A 23,192-nucleotide genomic window follows, 5' to 3' on the forward strand; every position below is an offset into this window, starting at 1 on the left:
GGTATCTCATTGTTGTTTTAATTTGCATTTCCCTGATGACATATGATGTGGAACAACTTTTCATATACTTAACTACCATCTCTGTATCTCCTTTGAGGAGGTGTCTGTTAAGGTCTTTGGTATATTTTTTAATCAGATTGTTTGTTTTCTTATTGGTGAATTTTAAGAGTTCTTTGTGTATTTTGGATAACAGTCTTTTATCAGATGTCTCCTTTGTAAATATTTCCTCACAGTCTATGGCTTGTCTTATCAATTTCTTGACAGTGTTTAATGAAATCCAGCTTATTGATTTTTTTTCTTTCGTGGATTGTGCCTTCAGTGTTTCATCTAAAAAGTCATTGCCAAACCCAGGGTCATCTAGATTTCCTCCTATGTTATATTCTAGGAATTTTGTAGTTTTGCATTTTGCATTTAGGTCTGTGATCCATTTTTTAGTTATTTTTTGTGAAGGGTGTAAGGTCTGTGTCTCCACTCATTTTTTTGCATGTGGACTTCTAGTTGTTCCAGCATCATTTGTTGAAAAAAGTGTCTGTGCTGCATTGTCTTTATCTGTGCCTTTGCCCTTTTGTCAAAGAGAAGTTGACTATTTTTAATTTCCAAATATTTGGATATTTTCCAGCTAGCCATCTGTTATTTCTAGTTTGGTTCTGTTATTGTTGGAGAATGTACTTTATATCCTTTGAATTCTTTTAAATTGTTTTGATTTACAGCCAACATGTAATTAGTCTTGGTGAATGTTCCATGTGCACTTGAGTATTTGTTTTCTGTTGTTAGGTTGAGGGTTCTGTAAATGTCAGTTAGGTGAAGATGACCAATAATGTTCAGGTTTTCTATATCTGAGCTGATATTCTCTCAGCCTGTTCAATTATTACTGAGAAAGGAGTGAAGTCTCTAAGTGATTTGTCTATTTCTTCTTTCAGTTCTATCGGTTTTTGCTTTATGTATTTTTTTAATTGAAGTATAGTTGATTTACAATGTTGTATTAATTTCTGCTGTAGAGCAAAGTGATTCAGTTATACATATATATACACAATCTTTTTTATATTCATTTCTATTATGATTTGTCACAGGATATTGAATTGTTTAGTATATTTTGAAGCTCTGCTTTTAGTTATATACATATTTAGAATTGTTATGTCTACTTAGAGAACTGTCCCCTTTATCGTTATATAATGTTCCTTTTTATCTTTAGTAATATTCCTTGTTCTGTTTGTCTGCTACTACTATAGCCATTCAGCTTTCATTTGATTAGCATTTACATAGTGTATCTTTTTCCATCCTTTAACTTTTTACCTTTGCCTTTTTATTTAGAGTAGGTTTCTTATAGACACTATTTGGTGCTTGCTTTTTTATCCACTCTAATGTTTTATTTGGCATGCTTAGGAAACCTACATTTAGTATAACCATCTTACTTTTTGTCCCATCTATACTTTCCCCCCTTTTCTGACTTCTTTTGGGTTGATAGGTTTTTTTATGATTTATTTTTGTCTCTACCATTGTCTCTACCATCTCCTTTTAATATTTTTAAATTAAAAAATTGCCTAAAGGTTTCAAGTATATATCAATATCTTTAATCACAGTCTACCTTCAAGTTATATTATATTATATTTCTTATCATTTGTGCTATCGTTGGCCTACATATTATTTTCACATATGCTTAACACCCAGTTCATTGTTAGTATTATTGATTAGTCAACTATTATTCACAGCAATTCAAAATAGATTGTAATATATCTTCATTTATTATATTTTCAGCACTAATTGCTTTGTAGTTACAAGTTTAGAGTGGTATCACATCCCTTCTGCCTGAAGAACTTCCTTTAAAATTTCTTGTAATTCACGTCTGTTGGTAATATATACCAGTTTTTTTTGAGAAAGTCTTTCCTTTAATTTCTTTTGTGAAATATATTTTTTTTACTATTTATAGAATTCTGGGTTCACAGGTATTTTGTATCAGTACTTTAAAGATGGCATTCCATTGTCTTCTGGACATTGCATAGTTTCTGACAAGAGATTGGCTGTAATTCTTACTGTGTTCTTTTTGTGTTCTTACTGTGTTCTGTACTGTGTCCTTTTCCTCTGACTGCCTTCAAGATTTTCTCTTTGTTCTTCTCTTTTTTTTTTTTTTTTTTTTTGTTCCTCTCTTTCAGAAGTTCCATACACTAAGGCATATGGGATAATTTTTTCTTTTTTCTTTTTTTGGTTGTTTGCTTTGTATTTGTCTTCCTTGGTGTTCTTTGAACTTGTTGGATCTGTGGTTTCGTGTTGTTAATTTTGGAAAATTCTGAGCTCTTCTTTTGGTTTCGGGGGGGTTTTTTGGGCCCACGTCTCGCGGCTTGCAGGCTTTTAGTTCCCCAACCAGGGATGGAACCCAGGCCCTCAGCAGTGAAAGCGCAGAGTCCTAACCACAGGACCACCAGGGAGTTCCCTAATTTTGGAAAATTCTCAGGTATTCTTCAAATATTTCTTCCATCCTGTTCTCTATTCTCCTTCTGAATTTCCACTTACATATATAATAGATTATTTGATATTGTCCTGCAGCTCTTGAGTCTTTGTTTTGTTTTTTGTTTGTTTTGTTTTGTTTTTTGTTTTTGGCACCCTTTTAAAAACCTTTGTGTTTTAGGGTAATTTCTATTGGCCTATCTTTTGGTTCAGTGATTCTTCCCTTGGCTGTGGGACGTCTATCAATGAGACTATCAAAGGCATTCTTCATCCCCATTACTGTGCTTTTTATTTCTAGCATTTTCATTTTATTCTCATAGTTTCCAGCTCTCTGCCAAAATTATCCATCTGACTGTGCATTTTCCTCCAGAATCTTTAACATTTAAGTTATTGTAAATACTCTGTCTGATAGCTCCAACATCTTTGTCATATCTGAGTCTATTTTTCTTGCTCTCTTTGCCTCTTGACATTGTGTCTTTTTTCCTTACGTCTCCATGTGCCTTACAATTTTTCTTTAAGTCAGACACTTATATAAGACAGAAAAGACTAAGGTAAATGGTTTTTATACCTGGCAGTGGGCACATACGTACTTCTGCTAGGCCTTTAATGTGAGTGTTTAACTCATTCCATTTAGTAGTTGAGCTGGCTTTGGACCTTGTTATTGCTGTGGTTAACCTCAGTGAACCCAAAGCTTCAGATTCCTGTATGTGTTTAGGATGAGAGCTTATTTGCCAGAGTTTTTCTCAGTGTCTGTTCCACTTAGTTTGAGGTTGTTCATTTGTGCTGTGCCTTAGAGCAGGTCTTTTTTTTTTTTTTTTTTTTTATGGCTGTGTTGGGTCTTCGTTTCTGCGCGAGGGCTTTCTCTAGTTGTGGCAAGCGGGGGCTACTCTTCATCGCAGTGCGTGGGCCTCTCACTATCGCGGCCTCTCTTGTTGCGGAGCATAGGCTCCAGTTGCACAGGCTCAGTAATTGTGGCTCACGGGCCCAGTTGCTCCACAGCATGTGGGATCTTCCCAGACCAGGACACGAACCCGCGTCCCCTGCATTGGCAGGCAGACTCCCAACCACTGTGCCACCAGGGAGGCCCCTAGAGCAGGTCTCTTTTCATGCTCTTGCTCCTCTCCCTGCAGTGGACTACTATTGTTTATTACTGGATGCCTATTAGCCTGGAAAGGGGAGGGTCTTTTCTGTTGTTCAGTCTTACCCTGGGTCTGAGGAGTATACCTATATAGTGTTACTGCCCCACCCTTAGCTGTAGGTCTGGGCCCAGGATGTTTTCCTGCCCTACCTTCAGAAGTAGAGTGTTTTTTTCTGTTATCATCCCCCCAGTGGCAGTGGGTTTTTACCAGTGCTTTTAGGGCAACAGGGTTTGTTGCCTTTCCATGAGAAGTTCAAGGCTCGTGTCCACTAGGAGAGAGGTGAAATGGATCTAAGCAATGCTCCCTTCCACCAGGCTTGCATCAGCACTGATTCTTTCTCATAGCTCTCATCCTGCCCCTGTCTTTTTTGTGTGTACTCAGTGAGGTCTAAGGAGAAGACCCTGCAAATGGATGCAAAATTTCCCTTATCTAATAACTCCTAGTGGTTCCCTATTTTTGCTGGTTCACCATCAATCTTTATCAATTTGTTAAAAATTTTCTTACTGGTGTCCGCAGTGTCTGCCCCAGGTTAAAAACAAACAAACAAAAAAACAAAAAAGTGCTTGCTTCCTTTCTCTCTCCTTGGAGGCATCTGTCTTAGATAAGATTGTAGGTTGGTTGCCCTTCAACCTTCACTTTCTGATGGGTTCAAGAAAAGTTGTGATTTGCAAATTGTCCAGCATGTTGTTGTAAGAATAGGAGCAATGCCCTTTTCAGCTTTCTATATCTTAATAGGAAGTAGTAAAAAGACTAGTTTATTTTTGTTTTGGTTTTAGCTGAATAACTTCAGCAGGAAAAAAACAGTTATGAGTCGCCAAGAAAAGATAATACAGAAAAAGATAAACAAATCAAAACATCAAACTAAAAAATTCACCCTAAACCTGAATGTACATTTGTGTTCTGAGCGAAGAAAAAAGGAGGAAACCTATCCCCGTAATAAAGTCTAATGGCCCATAGCTTTTGAGAGCTACCATCACTGGTATCACATTATCCTAGAATAGATGACTTTATAGTATAATTTATGCTTTTTCCAAGGCTAACTAGAAGCATTCTGTTTCAAAAAAGGCCTGTCTGGTTTATAAAAGGAGCTTATTTAATTATGAGTACTGATTCTTCCCAGAACAATATTACTGTCTGGATTTTAGTTTTTATCAGTTTTTTTAAATCAATTTTAACTTTAAGGAAAAACTACCTAGTAAGTCAAACTCCATTATTTCACTTTTGCTTCAACACTATTTAGTGTTTAATAACTCTATCTTTGAAGACAAAAAGCAAGAGCTTGTTACAATAAATTGGACATTCAGCTGTACCCTACTTGTGGTGTATATTCTTAATTCTTATATTAAGATTTCAACTAAAGAAACCTTGGAAATATAACTCATATCAAGTGATAGTGGGGTTTTTGTTTGTCTAGTTTTCATTGTGTCATTTCAACAAAACATCGACCTACTTTGTAAAAGGTGAATTAAATGTTTCTGTTATCAACTATGGTTAAATGACTGAGAGAGGCCATGCCAATGTTGTTGCTAGAGAATAGTGTTTGTATCTCACCAACGGTGCTTCTGGTTCCTTAGGGAAGGAAAATATAACCACGCAGCCTGCTTTGGTCTCCAGCCTGGCTGCCTCCTGCCTGATGGGAGCCGCATGATATCTGTGGCTGCCCTCGTGGTGAACTTCTCACAGCCACTAGCAGGTCGTCCCTCTCTCCTGAGACACGATGAGGTGAGGACTTACTTCCATGAATTTGGTCATGTCATGCATCAGATTTGTGCACAGGTGAGTGATTTTTTTTTTTTATGGTAGACCTACTAATTACTTTTCCAGATTTTTTTTCCACTGATGTCAGGTTTCTCAACATGTTTCTTAACATGTTTTCTCAGAAGCTGAACATGTTCAAAAATTTCATAGGCCTTCTGCAAAAACACAAAATTTTTCTTACTGTGTTTTTACAACATACTTTTTCTCAGAGATTGATCCACTAATGAAAGAGCTTCATTGAATACCACCCTATGAAAAACAAAAGAAAACTGTCATTAAGGAAGGGTTACAAATACTGTGTTTTTTCCTTGTAAATCTTTTGCTCATAGGAATTTGATGTAAGCTTCAGAGATAAACTGTGCTGTAATCTGTCTCTTCTGCTTATTAATGCTTTGTTTAGTTCAATGGTTTTCAATCATCCAGACTCTGTACTCTTTTTTTTTTTTTTTTTTTTGCGGTACGCGGGCCTCTCACTGTTGTGGCCTCTCCCGTTGTGGAGCACAGGCCCCGGACGCGCAGGCTCAGCGGCCATGGCTCATGGGCCTAGCCGCTCCGCGGCATGTGGGATCTTCCCGGACCGGGGCACGAACCTGTGTCCCCTGCATTGACAGGCGGACTCTCAACCACTGCGCCACCAGGGAAGCCCTGTACTCCTTTTTTAACAATAAATATTTTGTAACACCTTCTTTTACTAGCCTTCAATTAAAATCACAGATAACACGGTATAACCATGGGAAGAATTTACTAAGAAGGAGAATGTGTGTGTGCAGCAGATTGTAACTAATTTCTCTTTATTTTTAAAAATGATAAGTGTATTTATTCTAAACTTTGTAACATAGTCCAGTAAACTAGGACCACACTATTCTAGGATGAACCATATGAACATGCCAATATTTAACCGCTGTTGACATACGAAAACATCTAGTTCAGTTGTTCAGCCTAACAGTTTAAAAAACTGATATTTACAGAAGTGGAGGGGCAGTTTTCCAAATTTGAAATCTCCATGCATCTCTAAAGATGAACTTTTTAGAAATAACCTCTTTATCGGAATAGTTTTAGATTTACAGAAAAGTTGCAAAGACAGCACTCCTCACCCTGTTTCCCCTACTGTTCACATCTTATAGTACATTTGCCACAACTGAGAAGCTAACAGCATTGGTACAGTACTCCTATCTAAACTCAACACTTTATTTGGATTTAACTAGTTTTTCTCTAACGGTCTTTTTCTATACAGATAATTTTTTTTTAATCTGTGCAATATCCTCACTGCATAAAAGAAAGCATTTTGTTTATGTTTTTCAAATTGTAATTCCTGGGCATGGCTGTGTAGTAAGACATAATGAAGTATTCAGGTTATACATGAATGACCCCGAATCTTGCAGCAAAAACTGCAGACTGATACGTAAGCGGTTTGTTTTGTCCATTCAAGTCCAAGAATGGTATAGCCAGTTGTCTTAGTTCAGATTGCTATAACAGAATACCATAGATGGGGTGACTTAAAAATAACAGAAATTTCTCACAGTTCTGGGAGCTGAAGTCCAAGATCAAGGTGCTGGCAGATTTGATGTCTGCTGAGGACCTGCTTTCTGGTTCAGAGATAGCACCCTCTCACTGTGTCCTCACATAGGAGAAAGGAGCTCTCTGGGATCTCTTTTATAAGGCACTAATCCCATCCATAGGACTTCACCTTCATGACTTCATCATCTCCCAAAGGCCCCACCTCCTACCATCACATTGGGGGTCAGGTGTCAACATACGAATTTAGGGGTGGGACACAAACATTCAGGCCTCAATAGTGACATGATTTTCCAAAATGGTAACTATCTCTTGGGACACTTCCAAATAGAAAGTAATCTTACTTTAATTTACACGATTGATTCTAGTAGTTAGAGTCTTGGAAACTTTAAATGTGCAAAAAAATTTTGTAAAAATATGTGCAATGGAGTTAGTTCCTAGGCTCACTTAATTATAGATTTTTCATTTATATGAATGTCCAGCAGGACATATGAATGACATGCAGAATAGGGGACAATTTTTTATTGTCTTGACATGTGCAGTTCAGTCCTGGACATCCAGCATCCCACCCCCAGAGCAGCCCCTAATCATTGTTATAACCAAAAATGTACCCACTCTTTTCCAGAATACCACTATCATTTTTGTTAAAAAAAAGTATTTAGTTCTTTCAACATTTTATCTTTACATCCTGGTATTTCCAAGTTTTATTTTAAAAAACAGAGGGGACTCTGGTATGAATCTATTCAGATAAATAAATCCTAATATACAGCCATTTCTACTCTCTGTTTAATCCAAGGAAAATAAAGCTTTCAGAATAACCTAAATTTTCTTTCTTAGGTAATTTTAAAGTCTATTTTCACAGCAATAGGGTTCCTGGAATATTTATTTTCCATCAGTGTTCATTCTATGACTGACATTTCCTTTAATTAGGATAAGTCTAGGTTCCATTTTTCTCAAGTGTTTTTATGAATAATTTGGAAAAGTCAAATATTTTTCTTAATTTCAGACTTAGGTTACTTAGATTATCTAGGTTACTTAGATTATCTAAGATCTTAGTTATGTATTTGTACACAGATAAACAATAGTCTGCTTTTAGAACAGTGGATCTTAACTTCTTTGGATATGAGAACCTATGAAAATATGATTTAAGCGATAGATACCTCTTCCAGAAAAATGCACATACACTTATACAGTCAGATTTCTACCTGGAATTTCAAAGGGCACACCGACCCCCTGAAGACCAGACCATACTGAATTCCAAGTTAAAAACTGGGTTAGAGCAGTTTCCTCCTTTATTTGGATGTTGATTATCAGCTAATGATTTCTAAGGAAGTAATTTGGTGTCTTAATCACATTTATTAAAATAATACTGATCCTCAAATAGGGTTTTCCATGCTTTTGATGCATGCTCTTGTTTTCAAACACAGCCCTCTTATAACCTTAATAGTGTATGCTTATCATGTATTCACGATACAGTTCTCTACAACTCTGTTATTCTCATTATTTCTTACATTAATTTTGATTCTTTGAAATACTCATTTTAGTACTGGAAAATAACTGTTTTGGTATTATTTCATTTTAAAGCTGTGACTCATGAATGAAATGTAAATACATATATACATGAATGAACTATATATGAATATATAATTATATATATGACCAAACATATATGACTGAACTACACACATGAATATATATGAATCAGCATGTATACTGATATACTGATGATAGTATATATACTGATATTCTGCTTATAGCATATTACTGTTGATCAATATATATACTGATGAATGAAATATATGTATGTTTCATATATACACATATATATGAATCAACTATATGAACATATAATTATATGACAACTATACATATGAATATATACATGAATCAGTGTATATACTGATGATGAATGATGTCTCTTTCTTGAAACAGTAGATTATATTCAATTAGAATTTGTCTAACCTCCTTCTTGAACATGAAATGTGTCATACAGATGAATAGTGTATTAGTACAGTCCCTTGCGTGGTCATCCCCTAATGACATTATCTTCAAAAAATCTCTTGTTTGTCTGTTAATCCTTTCAAATGTCCTGTAACGTTTTAAGATCTTTTAAAGTAACGTATTTGAAACCAGTGATCACTGCTTTGTCTTAAAAGTAACAGATGCAGGGCTTCCCTGGTGGCGCAGTGGTTGAGAGTCCGCCTGCCGATGCAGGGGACACAGGTTCGTGCCCTGGTCCGGGAAGATCCCACATGCCGCGGAGCGGCTGGGCCCGTGAGCCATGGCCGCTGAGCCTGCGCGCCATGGCCGCTGAGCCTGCGCGTCCAGAGCCTGTGCTCCACAACGGGAGAGGCCACAACAGTGGGGGTAAAAAAAAAAAAAAAAAGTAACAGATGCAGATCCATATATTTGCAGCTTTATAATGATTTCAAAACCTTTTGTACTGACCTAAAGTAGATGGCAGTGAAAAAGGAGTTTAATAGTTTCTGTGTTCAGTAATACTTCTGACTTATCTGAGAAATATATAGTGAATTTATAAGTTTGCCATACATATTCACTAGATTGGTTTTAAGATATGGCAGCCAAGTGTTTGAGTTCTCCACTGTGGCAGTTTGCAAGTTTGATGACCAGAAGAGCTTGCTAGAGCTTGTCATAGTAATATTTAAATATGTCAGCAGGAACATCCAGTTTTCAAACATGTAGATGGACTAGTTCAAGGTGTCTACTATCTCATCATTCAAGAGAATGAGTTTCAGTCATAGTTTTGTGTTTACACTACAGGGTAGATAATTTTGAAGATAGCAGTCAGGAGGTGGCATCCTTAGTATCTGTTCCTGTTTCATGGCTTTATTGTGGTTTGGGCGTCAGTAATCGCTGGACTTTTGAACTTCCTGTAAAAAAGAAGAGTAATGCTTCTTAACAGCCTCCATTGTGATGTCTCTGTGTTGGTTGTGCATTAAGAGCAGTAGTGAGTTTTGGACTGTTAGATATCGTTATTTTAAAGCAACACGTGAGAATCACGATAAAGCCTTATTAAAGTGAAAGAAAAACTTCACATTTCAAATAATCTGTTAATTTCATCTAAAGACTGGTAGAGCATCTTGTCTGCTTTAAATATTGTGGATTAGATGCTGTTTTAAATAAATGTAGCCTATATCAGTTAGGAAGGCACCCTAGTGTTATGAAAAGAGCACTGGATTAAAAATCATGCCTGTATTTGTAGGCCTGGCTATGTGACTTTTGGCACATTTTCTGACCTCCTTGGGCCATCTCTTTTTTCTTATTGATAAAATAAGAAACAACATGGGGCTTCCCTGGTGGCGCAGTGGTTGAGAGTCCGCCTGCCAATGCAGGGGACACGGGTTCATGCCCCGGTCCAGGAAGATTCCACATGCTGCGGAGCGGCTGGGCCCGTGAGCCATGGCCGCTGAGCCTGCGCGTCCGGAGCCTGTGCTCCGCAACGGGAGAGACCACAACAGTCAGAGGCCCGTGTACCAAAAAAAAAAAAATAATAAGAAACAACAACAATTCTCATATCTGCTTCCCTGGAGTGCTGATGAGATTAAATAATGTGTGAAAAGGTACTTGGGAAAGAATAAAGTGCCATACGTGTTTGAAGTGTTTTTGTAACTGTGCTTATATATAATTCAACTCTTTTGAAATCGGTAAGTAGCATACAGGTCATAATTTGAGACGGGGGAAAAGATTGCCATGAGGAAAAGCACTGTCACTTCAGATTTTAAAGAGTTCACAAATGCTTACACTCCACGGGTTTTGGGTGAAGATCTGTGGAAGGTGATTGGAAAGCATCACATTTGTATTTTTGTTTTGTTTTAATGATTACTGCCTACTTAGAAGTTTGATTCCTGGAGCTGAAGCAGAATGAGCACTTTATTTATGTATTTATTTATTTTTGAAAGTATCTTTTTTTTTTTTCTTTTTGTCCGAGCCACACAACTTGAGGGGTCTTAGATCCCTGACCAAGGATTGAACCTGGGCCCTCGGCAGTGAGAGCACAGAGTCCTAACCACTGGAACACCAGGGAGTTCAACAGAATGAGCAGTTTAGAGTATTGGCAAAGGTGGAAGATTAGTTGAAGGGAAATGTGGGTCCATTTATCTTCAGCATTAACACCAAGGAATAGGTACTTGGAGGAAGCCGAGGACAGGCTTGGTCAGACGAGCCAAGACCATGCTCGGTCAGGCAAAATGAGCAGGCCAAGAAGTATGATAGCAGCCAAGATTCACTGAGCACTGACCATGTGCCAGTGCTCATGACCAGCATCATAGTCAGTGCCTTACATTCATTAATTAATTTTATCCTTACAGTGTTCTCTGAAGTGGGTTTACCTGTCTACTTCTATTATTATACTATTATTGCCCCCATTTCCAAGTGGGAAAAAACTGAGTCTTAGAAAGGTTAAATGTTCACCCAAGATCTGACCACCGTGCTCCTCACCCCTCTACTTTATTGCCTGTAACCATTCTTTGCATCCCCCCATCCTTGTGGTGGAGACAGCATTATGTCATGTGGTCTGAATTTGGGCTCCCAGGTGTGTATTCCTGTTGGATGGACTTCTTTCTCCCAAGTTTCTTAAATCGCATTCCTTCTAAATCAATCTCACGTGAACTTGTGTGGAATGATGAGTTTATCTAGTTCCACATTTCCCTCTGTGTAAGTTGACCTTTTAGGTCTCAGTCCTGAAGTACACTGAAGACCTATCAACAACCTTGTAGCCTCTACCCCCTGCCCCCAATCCTGCACACTGTTACAGTTTCCAACATCAGTGTTAGGAGCAATTTCTTTCAGGATCCAATTTTTTTTATTTGAATATTTGTGTGTTTGTTTATACATACACAAGCACATAGACACCTGTACATAGAATAAATGCTGAAGTCATAAACCAAATGTGATGGCATACACATTGTTTATTTCTGTTTGGAGACTTTTTTTTTTCATTTCATTACTGTATTTTCTGCATTTTTTTTAAATAGAAAAATATGTTTAAAAGAGAAAGGTTCCATTGACTCCTTAGAAACAGAGTTATTATCTATTGTGTCTGACCTGTTATACTACATATGGTAGAATGGGGTTCAAAAGATACAGTATCTTGAATGTTTAGAGTTAAGTGTGAGGATATGACATGTAACAATTAAAAAATTAAAACCAGAATATTATTAAGTAAAATGATACAAATGATATACTGATTAAGTATTGAAAGAAGACAGAGTAGAGAGGTGATGTTGGGTGGGAAGCTAAGAGGTCAAGTCAAGTATGAGAATAAGAGAACTCTCTTAGAGTTGTTTAAGGTTGGGTCTTCACACAGAAACATTGTCCTCACAGCTTCACTTATTTCACAAAGATTAACTGACCATCTGCAACTTTCTGGGCATGTGCTAGATTTTGGAGGTACAGTTGTTAATTAGGTATACATATATATAAGGTTATTAGTGTTTGAGTTTGAATAGTATTTTTGTTTTCATCTAAAAAGAAGTAGTTTAGTATAAGAAGTAGTAGTCAGGAGCATATAGCCAGTTTGGGGGTAAGCATGTGAATTTAAGGTGCAGTATTCAAGACTTCTGCAGGGAGTTCCCTGGCAGTCCAGTGGTTAGGACTCGGCACTCTCACTGCTGGGGCCCGGGTTCGATCCTGGTTGGGGAACTAAGATCCCACAAGCTGCGTGGCATGGCCAAAAGGAAAAATCTTCTGCAGATAATGTGTTGCTTCACATGTCTTAAATGATGGTGGTAATACTGACCTGTGGAACTATAGGGCTGTTGTAAAAGTTAACAAAGTGTTATTCAGGTTCTCTTTATTACTGTTTTCATTGCCAGTGATTGCTAGGTATATGTGAAGTTAGAAGTATGACCTTTAACCTTCTGTTTATAGCAAAGCCTAGGAGACAGTGGCACTTTTTTTCTCCACTGCCTTGTTACTTAAACTTCATCATCCCTGGATTTAGGGGTAGATCAGACAGGGGACATGGAATGACTGCTAAGAAATCAATAGGGGATCATCTCAGACAGCCAAGGTCTGCTCTCCTGAGCCCTGTTCTTTTTCCTCAGCACAGTATACTTATTGACTTCAACAACTGCCTTTTCTTTGAGCTGAGATTTGCTTTCATGAAAATAACACTTTAGTTGTAAATGCTAAAAGCAACCAGTCTCTTAATTAGAACAATAACCCATATAGGATTTGGTCTTTAAAGCTCACATAACTTTTTGAGCTTTAGTTTATATAATTTTGCTCCAGCTCTCACTGTGTTGTATCAATTGAGAAATTAATCTCTGTAGCATCAAGTCATTTGTTGTAAAAATCTATGACGGAGTATATTTTAGGCATCCGACTGTCTGTTTAGAAAGATAATATAGAAAAGTCTCATAGTTTTAGACAACTTTCTTCCTCTCGAGAACTTCTAACCAAACAGGAATCTAGTTTACCTTGTTTTCTAGGCTTTTATTGTCAAAATATTTCCTGCAGCAATAATGCTCATAAGGTACTATATTCAACACCATTGAATTATTCGTGTTGAAAACTGTATAAAGTACTTCTTGGGTTCTTTGGAACCTACAGTTGAAAACTGGGGAGTGGTATTTGCCGGTTGGTCATCAATGAGTAATGGAATTCAACAGCCAGGCTGTTTTGCATGTCAGGCCCCCATCAGGCTGCTGGATCCTAAGACTTGCCCGTGGTTTCCTTGTGGACGTACACAGTGACTGACTGTGGATTTCTTAGCACTTTCAAATTTAGTTATTTGCTGGAAATTGAGCTTTTGGATTTTGTAAGTTCTTTGTCCTCCTCATTTGAAAAATATTTAAATGGTATTGCCCAAAGGGCACACAGCGAAACAGCATGACTTTCGGGAAATTAGTAAGCAGTAGTTATTTTTAGCTTTTACTCCTAGCAAACATTTCCTTTTGTTCTTTAGAAGACATTGTTGATCTGTTCATTCATGTACTGTGCTCTCTCCCCAACTACAGGGTGGCTTCAGATAGAATAAGCCCTCTCTTCTCTACTCTGCGTGACAGAATTGTGTTAATTCTCATTTAATTTTAACTCATGAGTTATTCATTTGTTCATGTTTTTCTAGGTTCTGAAATACCACTGCCACCACCAAATACACACATACATTTTATTGTTATTTGGGGTTGATTTTCCCTCTCATCAGCAAATACTAACCAAAAAATGTTCACACAAGCAGGATATACAAAATTTATATTTTTTTCAAAATATTTTACAGTGATAGTTGATGGTGTGATTTTGTGTTTATTTACTTATTTTACAACTATAATATTGAGAAAGTTATGCAGTTAGTATTACAGAATCCCAAATCCAGGATAGATGGTTACAGAGGCTGGCCTTTACACCTCAATCTCATGTTTGAACTTTGAAAAATCTTCCAGTATATAGAGGAAATCAGATTTTTAAGGAAACACACTGAAACCTCGCTTTTACTATTCACATAAAGGCAAGTTTGATACAAGACTAGATCCAAGATGATTTCATCAATTTGTCACAATGTAATTTAGCCTTTTTTTCTTTGATTTTTCTCTGAGCTAGAGCGGTATAATAGCATTTGTGGTTAAAATTGGGGTACTGTAGTCCGACCACCTGGTTTAAAATCCTAGTTCTACCATTAATCTCAGTATACCTCAATTTCCTTATCTCATAAATGGAGATTACAGTGCTTTATACAATTGTTTTGGAATTTAAACCAGATAATCATGCAAAGAGCCTAGCAAAATGCCTGACATAGTAAAGTCTCCATAGATGTTGGCTATTATAATTATTGTATAAAATTATTTTATCTATAATGTTGGATGTAGTTATTTTCAGAAGATTATATACAAGAAAGTGGCAAAATACTCAGTTTTCTGGAGCCCTTGCCTCTTTCCCTGTAAGAATTTTTTATTGGGATAAAAAATTATTTATCTGTCCTCAAACAGAGGTTACCTAATTCCAGTGCCTAGTGAATTTAGTTTCCCTTGGCCCTTCAGTAGTTGTAGCTCTTCATATCTAGAATCAGCACAATTATAATAGGAAGTCAAGCAAAACATTTTTTTTCATAAAGAGAGGAAGGCAGAATGTGAGGTGGCATTGACATCTGTGCCTCTGCCCTGGGCCAAAAACAGAATGGTTATTTGCTGCTGATTTGGCAACCAATCTGCTGCCTTCTCCAGTGGTTAAGTCCCCTTCCTTCCATTTAGAGCCCCAGGGATGATGAAGTCAGAGAGAGAAGACTGCGATGTAAAGCATCTAAATAGGGAAACAGGACAGAGGTTCAGGGAAAGATAACAGAATAACCCCCATTCTGCTGCTGACCCAGTTGGGTAAATGCTAAATATTCCTCTGCCAATGGCAATTTTACATGAGTTCTCTGGATGGTGTGAAGGTTGAAAAACACCAGCCTGTCTAGTGAATTCCCATCTTTCTGCTCAGGAGCTTTCTAACATCTGATTCAACAATTTACTAAACTTTCCGTTTTTAAATAAAACTTTTTTTTTTAACGCTTAGCCCACACCCTCAGAATAAGTCCTTTATTTTTACAGTGGGTACTTTAACTTCTGAGTATATCAGTCGTTTCTCTTTTCTCATAGCTGCATTTAACTCACCTCACTTGCCAACTATTATAGTGCTAAATCCCACTGAAGGGGCTTCTTGTTTTAAGGTAACATCTTCTACCCAATCTGAGAGGTACAACTCTGGCTTTCTACAACACGGTTGTCTTAGAAACACTTATTTAAAGTTTAGAACACAAAACACCACACACCTGAAAAGGGCATCTGTCTGTAATGTTGTAATTTAACTCTTTAACTGATTTAGATGGAAACTTGAGTAGTTAAATAATAGACTGATGAATGCCCCAGAAGGGCATGTATTGAGTAAACAAAAATATGCAAATGGAAAGGGGAGCTAGGGAGAGATTGTCTTAGATTATGGATCTCTTCATTTTTAATGGGAAATTCCTTTCGGTTTTTGTTTTGTTTTGTTTTGGCCTCCCTGAGTGGCTTGTGGGATCTTAGTTCCCCAACCAGGGATCAAACCCGCGCCCTCAGCAGTGAAAGCGCAGAGTCTTAACCACTGGACTGCCAGGGAATTCTAATGGGAAATTCTTTTAAAATATTTTTACTTTCAAAGCTTAAGCCTTCTTTTAACTTAGACTGATTTTTTTTCAGTTATGATTTCTTAATGATTGTTTCAAGTGTGTTCTGTGATTCAAAAGAATGAAATATTAGTTGAATATAGAGTATTTGGGGGTTATTTTTCAGGCTGCTTGGCTACTGTGTTTTATTTTCAATATAAATTTGAGGTTATCCTAACCATTCAAAGAAGCAGTTGACTCTGATTCTGACTTAAGTTTTGGTGAGTCTTAATTATAATTCATCATATGTGTAGTTTTCATTCAGTGCTTTTTAGAAAAGACCTTTATGTTTACTTTTTAGACCGACTTTGCACGATTCAGTGGAACAAATGTGGAAACTGACTTTGTAGAGGTGCCATCACAAATGCTTGAAAATTGGGTGTGGGACACTGATTCCCTCCGAAGACTGTCAAAACATTATAAAGATGGAAGCCCTATTACAGATCATCTGCTTGAAAAACTTGTTGCTTCGAGACTGGTCAACACAGGTATGACTTATAATTTTAGAAAATAAACTAGAATTGCTTATTGGAGAGTTGGTGGCATCTTTTTTTCTTTTTTTTTTTTTTTTTTAGGTAAGAAATGGATTTATTTAGAGAGATACACATTCCATAGACAGAACGTGGACCATCTCAAAAGGCAAGAGCGGCACCAGAGCATGGGGTCGTCTCAGAAAGTGAGAGCGGCCATGAGAGAAACACACTCCACGGACTGAGTGTGGGCCATCTCAGAAGGCAAGAGGCCTGCTGCATCTTCTTCTATAGAACTTATTTCGTCTTTTGTAATGATAGTACCCCCAGAGTGTTAATATGAGAAGGGAAGACTGCTAAGTATATTGGAATACTGAACCCTGAAATTATGTCTAAGAAAAAAAAAAATACATCTTTTAAATCTTAAATAGAATGAGATGTCTTGCTCCGATTTTGCAATGAGTTACTACAGGAATCAGTTTTTGAAATCTATGATCTATGATTAGAACACATCGTTCTCTCTTCTCCAAAACATGTCCAACATTCTTATGTTATTAGGTCTCCTGACCTTACGCCAGATTGTTTTGAGCAAAGTTGATCAATCTCTCCATACGAACACTTCGCTGGATGCTGCAAGTGAATATGCCAAATACTGCACAGAAATTTTAGGTGTTGCAGCTACTCCAGGTACGTAAATACGATCACTAAAAGTTCACTCTTCCTGTGAAGCACAGGTATACTCCTAACGCTGCCAGAGAAGGTAGAGTTTGTCAGGCAGGTTGCCTAATATAATTTGTTAATGATTTCTGAAATCAGGCCATGACTTTCAGGTCAGCATACTCTGTCCTCAGAGTTATCCTGTCCAAATGTGCTTGAAGGGGAGGCGGCGCCAGCTTTGCAGCATTTTAGTGTGATCAGGCGTGAGCAGTCGGCCTCCACCCCAGAGCAGAGAAAGCCACTCGCGTTTGGCAGCACTGCCTGGCCCTGCCCGCCCTGTACGCACCGTAACTTCCCTAGGGTTTCGGTAAGATGTTGCCAGAAGGGGCAGTTTGAGAGAAAGGCACAAGCTTCTACCTTGTGTCTGATTCTGCTTCTGAGGTCACTTAAGGCAGTTTGACCAGCAGTTTCTCACCTGGTATTATTTATGAGATTCATGTGAGTGGGTGGGAGATGCTCAGACATATGCTATGTTACATTTATATTTGTATATTTTAAACAGACATGTAGCTGTATGTGTGTACGTAGTTGGAAAGGTGAGTTTTTTCCATCAAAGAAATTGTTGTTTAATTGAATCAGTCACATTTATAGTGATGTTAAAGGTCAGAATAGTCCGTTGAGTTCATCCAGGCTCCTCATTTCCTTTTGTGATCTGTTTCTAGTAGACTGAACAGCAACTTTGTGCCTCAGGCCACTTTGACAAAATCCTTTTGTAAAGTAGCCCTAGAGGTAGAGTGAATTGGTAAGACCTTTTTAGCTCTTCACATGAAGAGTTCTTTTTCAGTGATTATGAACCTCAAATAAGTGCCATACTGATACGTTTCATATATAAATAGGTGTGACAAAGAGTAGGTTTATTCTTAGAGTATTTGTAAGGCACATATGTGTCTAAGGGATAAGAAAGGAGTGAGTTGTCTGATAGGTGTGGACAAAGCCTCTGAAACTATTGTTAGGCATTCCAGAGCTTAGGGCCGAAACCAGCTCTGAGGTGGAGCTGTCATAGGAGAGAAGTTTGTAAACATCTTGGCCAACGGCACCCATAAACCCAGGGAGTACTAGAGGTGAGGACCTATCACTGTCTCCTCCCACAGCTGGACTCCCCATAGGGAAACCTTAGCTAGCTGAGAACCTGCTATTTAACATTTGCCATCACTTGATTGAAATGTATCTTTCTTTAAAGGCACAAATATGCCAGCAACTTTTGGACATTTGGCGGGGGGATATGATGGCCAATATTACGGATATCTTTGGAGTGAAGTATTTTCCATGGACATGTTTTACAGCTGTTTTAAAAAAGAAGGGATAATGAATCCAGAGGTATTGTATTTTTTTTCCTCCTTTTGTTACTTCTGTAGTTGCCCCCTCCCCTTTAACTCCTAGTAAAAAAAATATTTATTACACCTAGATTTTTAGAGTAAGAGATCTGCTAACAAATTTTAACTTTAAAGTCTGGCATCTTCTCACATCATCATACATCTTTAAGTTGCTTTGTGTAAGTGATTAATCCTATAAGTTAAAGAAAAACCCTACTGCATTTTCTTGCTTATTAACATTCCAATATATTGCATAATTAAAATTCAAAGCTTTGTTTATGCATTTGAGCATTTATAGCTGCCAGTTTTGACATGTGCCATACAGTGTTTTAGTTTTATAGGAGGTTGGGAAAGAAAGGTAAACTCCTCCCTGATATAAATGGTCTGCCTATGTTTTGATATACTCTACACACTTTCATTATATATTTGCTGTGGAAGGCACCCTTTTTTCTGTGATTGGCATGCGCTGCCTACTACATGGTTTGTAACCTAAATGCCTTTAAGTAATTTAAGCTGCTTCATTAACCTGAGCCATTCCTTTCTGAGTACAGTGAATTGACTGCCAGGTGGCTGCCAGCCAAACCTTCCTGAGTTACAGTCCCTCAGTCTCCACTCTTGCTGAAGACTCAGCTGTCAGATTATTTCTAGGGCTGATAGCTTTTCCAGTGTGTTTTTCATTCTGTTTGATTTAGAAATTAGAAGAACAAATTATCAAAATCAGGTTTTCTGTGCTTATATCAACCAACTGATTTGTTCTCCAGACTTTATGTTTCTAGATTGCATACTACCTTACACATATGCACTGAAAGACATTGATGTAATTTAGGCCGCCGTCCCTTCCCCCCACCCTTCGCCCCCACAACACCACCTCCAGGACACTTACATTCTATAGACTAACCTTTCCAATCCCTGCATCTTCAGTCCCACCCTACCCAGGCTGTTAGGTCCCTGTAAGTCTCCTTCCATTCCCTGGCCACCCCACTTACAACGATCAACCACTAACTTGTTCTCATAAATACCCTGACTCCTGCATGACCTTCAGCCAGTTCCCAGCCCTGGATTCCTCTACTGTCTCATTTAGAGATGGTGACCTTGGGATTCAGTCTTCTGGGGAAGATCATGCGGCTCCACTTAATGCCCCACTGCAGAGTCACGCTGTCGAACCTGCACTGGACCCCCAGTGTGACTCCACAGTCCCGCTCTACTTACCTTATTGGGGTCCCCACCCTCTCTCTCTCTCAGCAGATGCTCTCTCCTCTCTACTAAGAACATTAAGATTATTGAAAGTGAGTACCTTCATCTTTCTTTCTCTTTCTGTACTTCAGTATTTATCTTCTTTCCTCCTGTCTCAGGAGACATGTCTATAAGACTTACTTGTTTGCCATCTCAGGAAAAAAACTTACCACTGACTCTGATCATCTCAGTGCTACTACTCAGTTGTTCTTCCTTTCACAGCCTACTCTCTTGGTGTAAGAAACAGTTTCTGCAAACCTCTGTTTCCTGGCTTTTGCCTCCACCAACTGAACTGGAAAGTTACCCTCCCTCCAGAGTTACCTACCACTGATGATCCAATCGCCAACTCCCAAAGGCCCTCATCTACCTTTTGTTTTACTTTCTGCTTCTTGGTATTCCTGTCTTTGTCACAGCCCTTAGCTTAGCCAACAAAACCCTCTGCACTTCCCAGAGCTCCCAGTGTGTCAGCCAAATTTGTATGTTCCCTTGCGTCTTTCCTCCATCACAAATTTATTCATTGTACTTCTTCCACCTAAAACATATGCCTTCCTTGTCTATGCCCCTCCAAAATCGTACCATTCATAAAGGCCCTGTTCAAATGAAATCTTCCAGATCATCGAAACCAGAAGTGATCTTTCCATTCTCTGCACAGAAGAGTGAACTTGGGCATGGGGTAAGGGTTTCAATAAGCTTTTTCTTGTGTCTGGAATGTTTAATATAACTATTATACAAAATGAAAAAAATCAGGTTGTAAAATATTTTACACCATCGAATGCAAATTTTGATTTTAAAATATACATTCAGAAAAAAAAGTACATCAAAATGTTGTCCATTGTTATCTTTGAGTGGTAAGTTTCTGAGTATTAAATATTTTTCTGTACTTTTTATGGAGCTTTTTCATATTTTTACATAGAACATGAATTATTGTAGAAATCAGAAAACAATGTTTAGAGAGACACAAGGTCCAGATATGCAGAGGTACAATTATGGCCTCCACTCACTCTTAGTAGTTGGCAAGGCTTCCTGGCATAATTGCTACAGCACCTCTTTCACAGCCTCTGGTCCACTCACATGACCACATCCCCAGGAGCCTCCACTGCCTCCTCTCCTCTTCCGCTGTCAAGGTAACAGCCAAAGTACCGATCCCAGTGGATCCCAAGGAACTAGCAGGTCCAGCAGGAGCGATCCCTGCCATTATGCTTCTATGTACTTCCTTTTTTCTCAGGCAGGCTTCACAGCTTGGCAGGCAGCCAGGCTACTCTTAATTCAGACAAAAGGGCTGGATTGAATGTGGAGAAAGCAAGATTCCCTACAACTTGGAGTTGTTGCCTTGTGATGTTAAAAACAGTTTTCGGTTTTACTAAAATTCTGAATTCAGCTGTACTATGTATTATTACTCATCTTATGCCAGGAAGCTGGCTTTAATCCCTTCTTTTTTCCTTCCTATTAAATACTCTGGAATATCATGTCATTTCTTGCTCCCCTGCTGTCACAGCAATAGTGAGTCTGGCTCCAGTGGCCAAGGAGAATCCCTTTGCACCCACCCTCACGCTCTTCACTGCAGTGGCAGTTACGGGAATAGCTTTTTATTTTTTAATTAATTAATTTATTTATTTATTTTTGGCTGCGTTGGGTCTTCGTTGCTGTGTGCGGGCTTTCTCTAGTTGTGGTGAGCGGGGGCTACTCTTCGTTGTGGTGTGCAGGCTTCTCATTGTGGTGGCTTCTCTTGTTGCGGAGCACGGGCTCTAGGCGCACGGGCTTCAGTAGTTGTGGCTCGCGGGCTCTAGAGCACAGGCTCAGTAGTTGTGGTGCACAGGCGTAGTTGCTCCGCGGCATGTAGGATCTTCCCGGACCAGGGCTTGAACCCATGTCTCCTGCATGGCAGGTGGATTCTTAACCACTGCACCACCAGGCAAGCCCAGGAACAGCTTTTTAAATAGCCATTCTATTCCCTCCTACAGTGTACTGCTTGTTTGGTTTTGTTTTAATTTTTTTTTTTTATTTTTACAAATGTTTGCTCTAAAATAACACCCAGTTTACACAATTTAAATATCCATTTATTTAAAATTAACACTTTGGAATAACAATCCTGTTCTACAAAAAACTTCAGTCATTATTACAACTATGTTGTGATGAAGGGAAAGAATTTTTGTGTTATAAAGAAATACTGGGGCTTCCCTGGTGGCGCAGTGGTTGGGAGTCCGCCTGCCGATGCAGGGGACACGGGTTCGTGCCCCGGTCCGGGAAGATCCCACATGCCGCAGAGCGGCTAGTCCCATGAGCCGTGGCCGTTGAGCCTGCGCGTCCGGAGCCTGTGCTCCACAACAGGAGAGGCCACAACGGTCAGGCCCGCGTACCGCAAAAAAAAAAAAAAAAAAAGAAATACTGAATTTGATGTGAAGTCATGGGAATCAGAGCAGTCGCAATATATCATGCAGACTTTGTTGTCTCAAGGCCCCTCACACTCCATAGTGTATATTTGGAGCATTTTGAGAAGATAGCAGGATGCCCCTTCAAGGAGTCAGTGCCTGCTATTCTTGGTCCCCAGCTCTAGAGAGGCTGGGGGCTGAAAGATCATGTATTGTTGACATTATTGTTCATGGTCATTAGTATCGACAAAAGAACACCTCCAGGCCCTCCCTGTGTAACCTCTTACCATCCTGCAAAGCCCAGGGTCTGGTTGAGAACCATTTCAGATCTTAATAAGCAGAACTGTAGAAAGTGTGCTACTCACTGGGAAAACAGTAATGGGAAGGGTCAAATACAAACCTGCAGGCTTCTGAATATCAAATGTTAGCAATAGAATATTTTACAGTACAATTGTTTTTTGTTTTTTGTTTTTTTTGTGGTACGCGGGCCTCTCACTGTTGTGGCCTCTCCCGTTGCGGAAGACAGGCTCCGGACGCACAGGCTCAGCTGCCATGGCTCACGGGCCTATCGGGTCTGCGGCATGTGGGATCTTCCCGGACCGGGGCACGAACCCGTGTCCCCTGCATCGGCAGGCGGACTCGTAACCACTGAGCCACCAGGGAAGCCCCAGTACAATCGTTTTTATTGTTTCGATGGCCTCTATCAAAGTGTTAGAACTGGCCACTTACCTGTAATAGCCTAAAAGTTTGCTACCTCTGGTTTTATGTGTAATTTTCTATTTTCTTCATAGTAAATAGGTGTAACATCTTGACTGTTTAATTAGTTTGTTAAATATTACCTAAAGCCTTCGTTTCTAGTAAACATGGAGAAGTTGTCTCAACAGACATACCTTTTACTTTTCCAACTCATCTCTTAAATAACTATGGAAGGGAGCTGCTTGGGAGTAACACTTTTCCAGCAAACTCTAGCTCTTTCAGGAGCCCTTTAAGGTTGCCAAATGTAGTTTCAAAATCTAGCAGCTAATCATAGTGTTGAAAGAATGAGGGCATTTTTTTTTTTTTTTTTTTTTTTTTTTTTTTTTTGTGGTATGCGG

The 23,192-nt window shown here is 38.7% G+C and overlaps 1 protein-coding gene across 6 annotated transcripts in view; it reads left to right on the forward strand.

Annotated features, from left to right (window-relative positions):
• NLN (neurolysin) overlaps positions 1-23,192 on the forward strand; it is a 104,237-nt gene that overhangs the window by 72,818 nt on the left and 8,227 nt on the right. For 5 of the 6 annotated variants that reach the window (XM_007103299.3, XM_007103303.4, XM_028492943.1 and 2 more), the window contains 4 exons: positions 5,156-5,357; positions 16,298-16,484; positions 17,025-17,153; positions 18,364-18,500. In XM_007103299.3, coding sequence (XP_007103361.1) covers positions 5,156-5,357; positions 16,298-16,484; positions 17,025-17,153; positions 18,364-18,500 — 655 coding nt within the window. Of the gene's footprint in view, positions 1-5,155; positions 5,358-16,297; positions 16,485-17,024; positions 17,154-18,363; positions 18,501-20,341; positions 21,722-23,192 lie in introns of those variants that run through there. The other variant, XM_007103300.4, reaches the window with a different exon arrangement.

Source organism: Physeter macrocephalus, chromosome 8 (genome assembly GCF_002837175.3).
Source record: "Physeter macrocephalus isolate SW-GA chromosome 8, ASM283717v5, whole genome shotgun sequence".
In the NCBI taxonomy this organism is placed as follows: Eukaryota; Metazoa; Chordata; class Mammalia; order Artiodactyla; family Physeteridae; genus Physeter; species Physeter macrocephalus.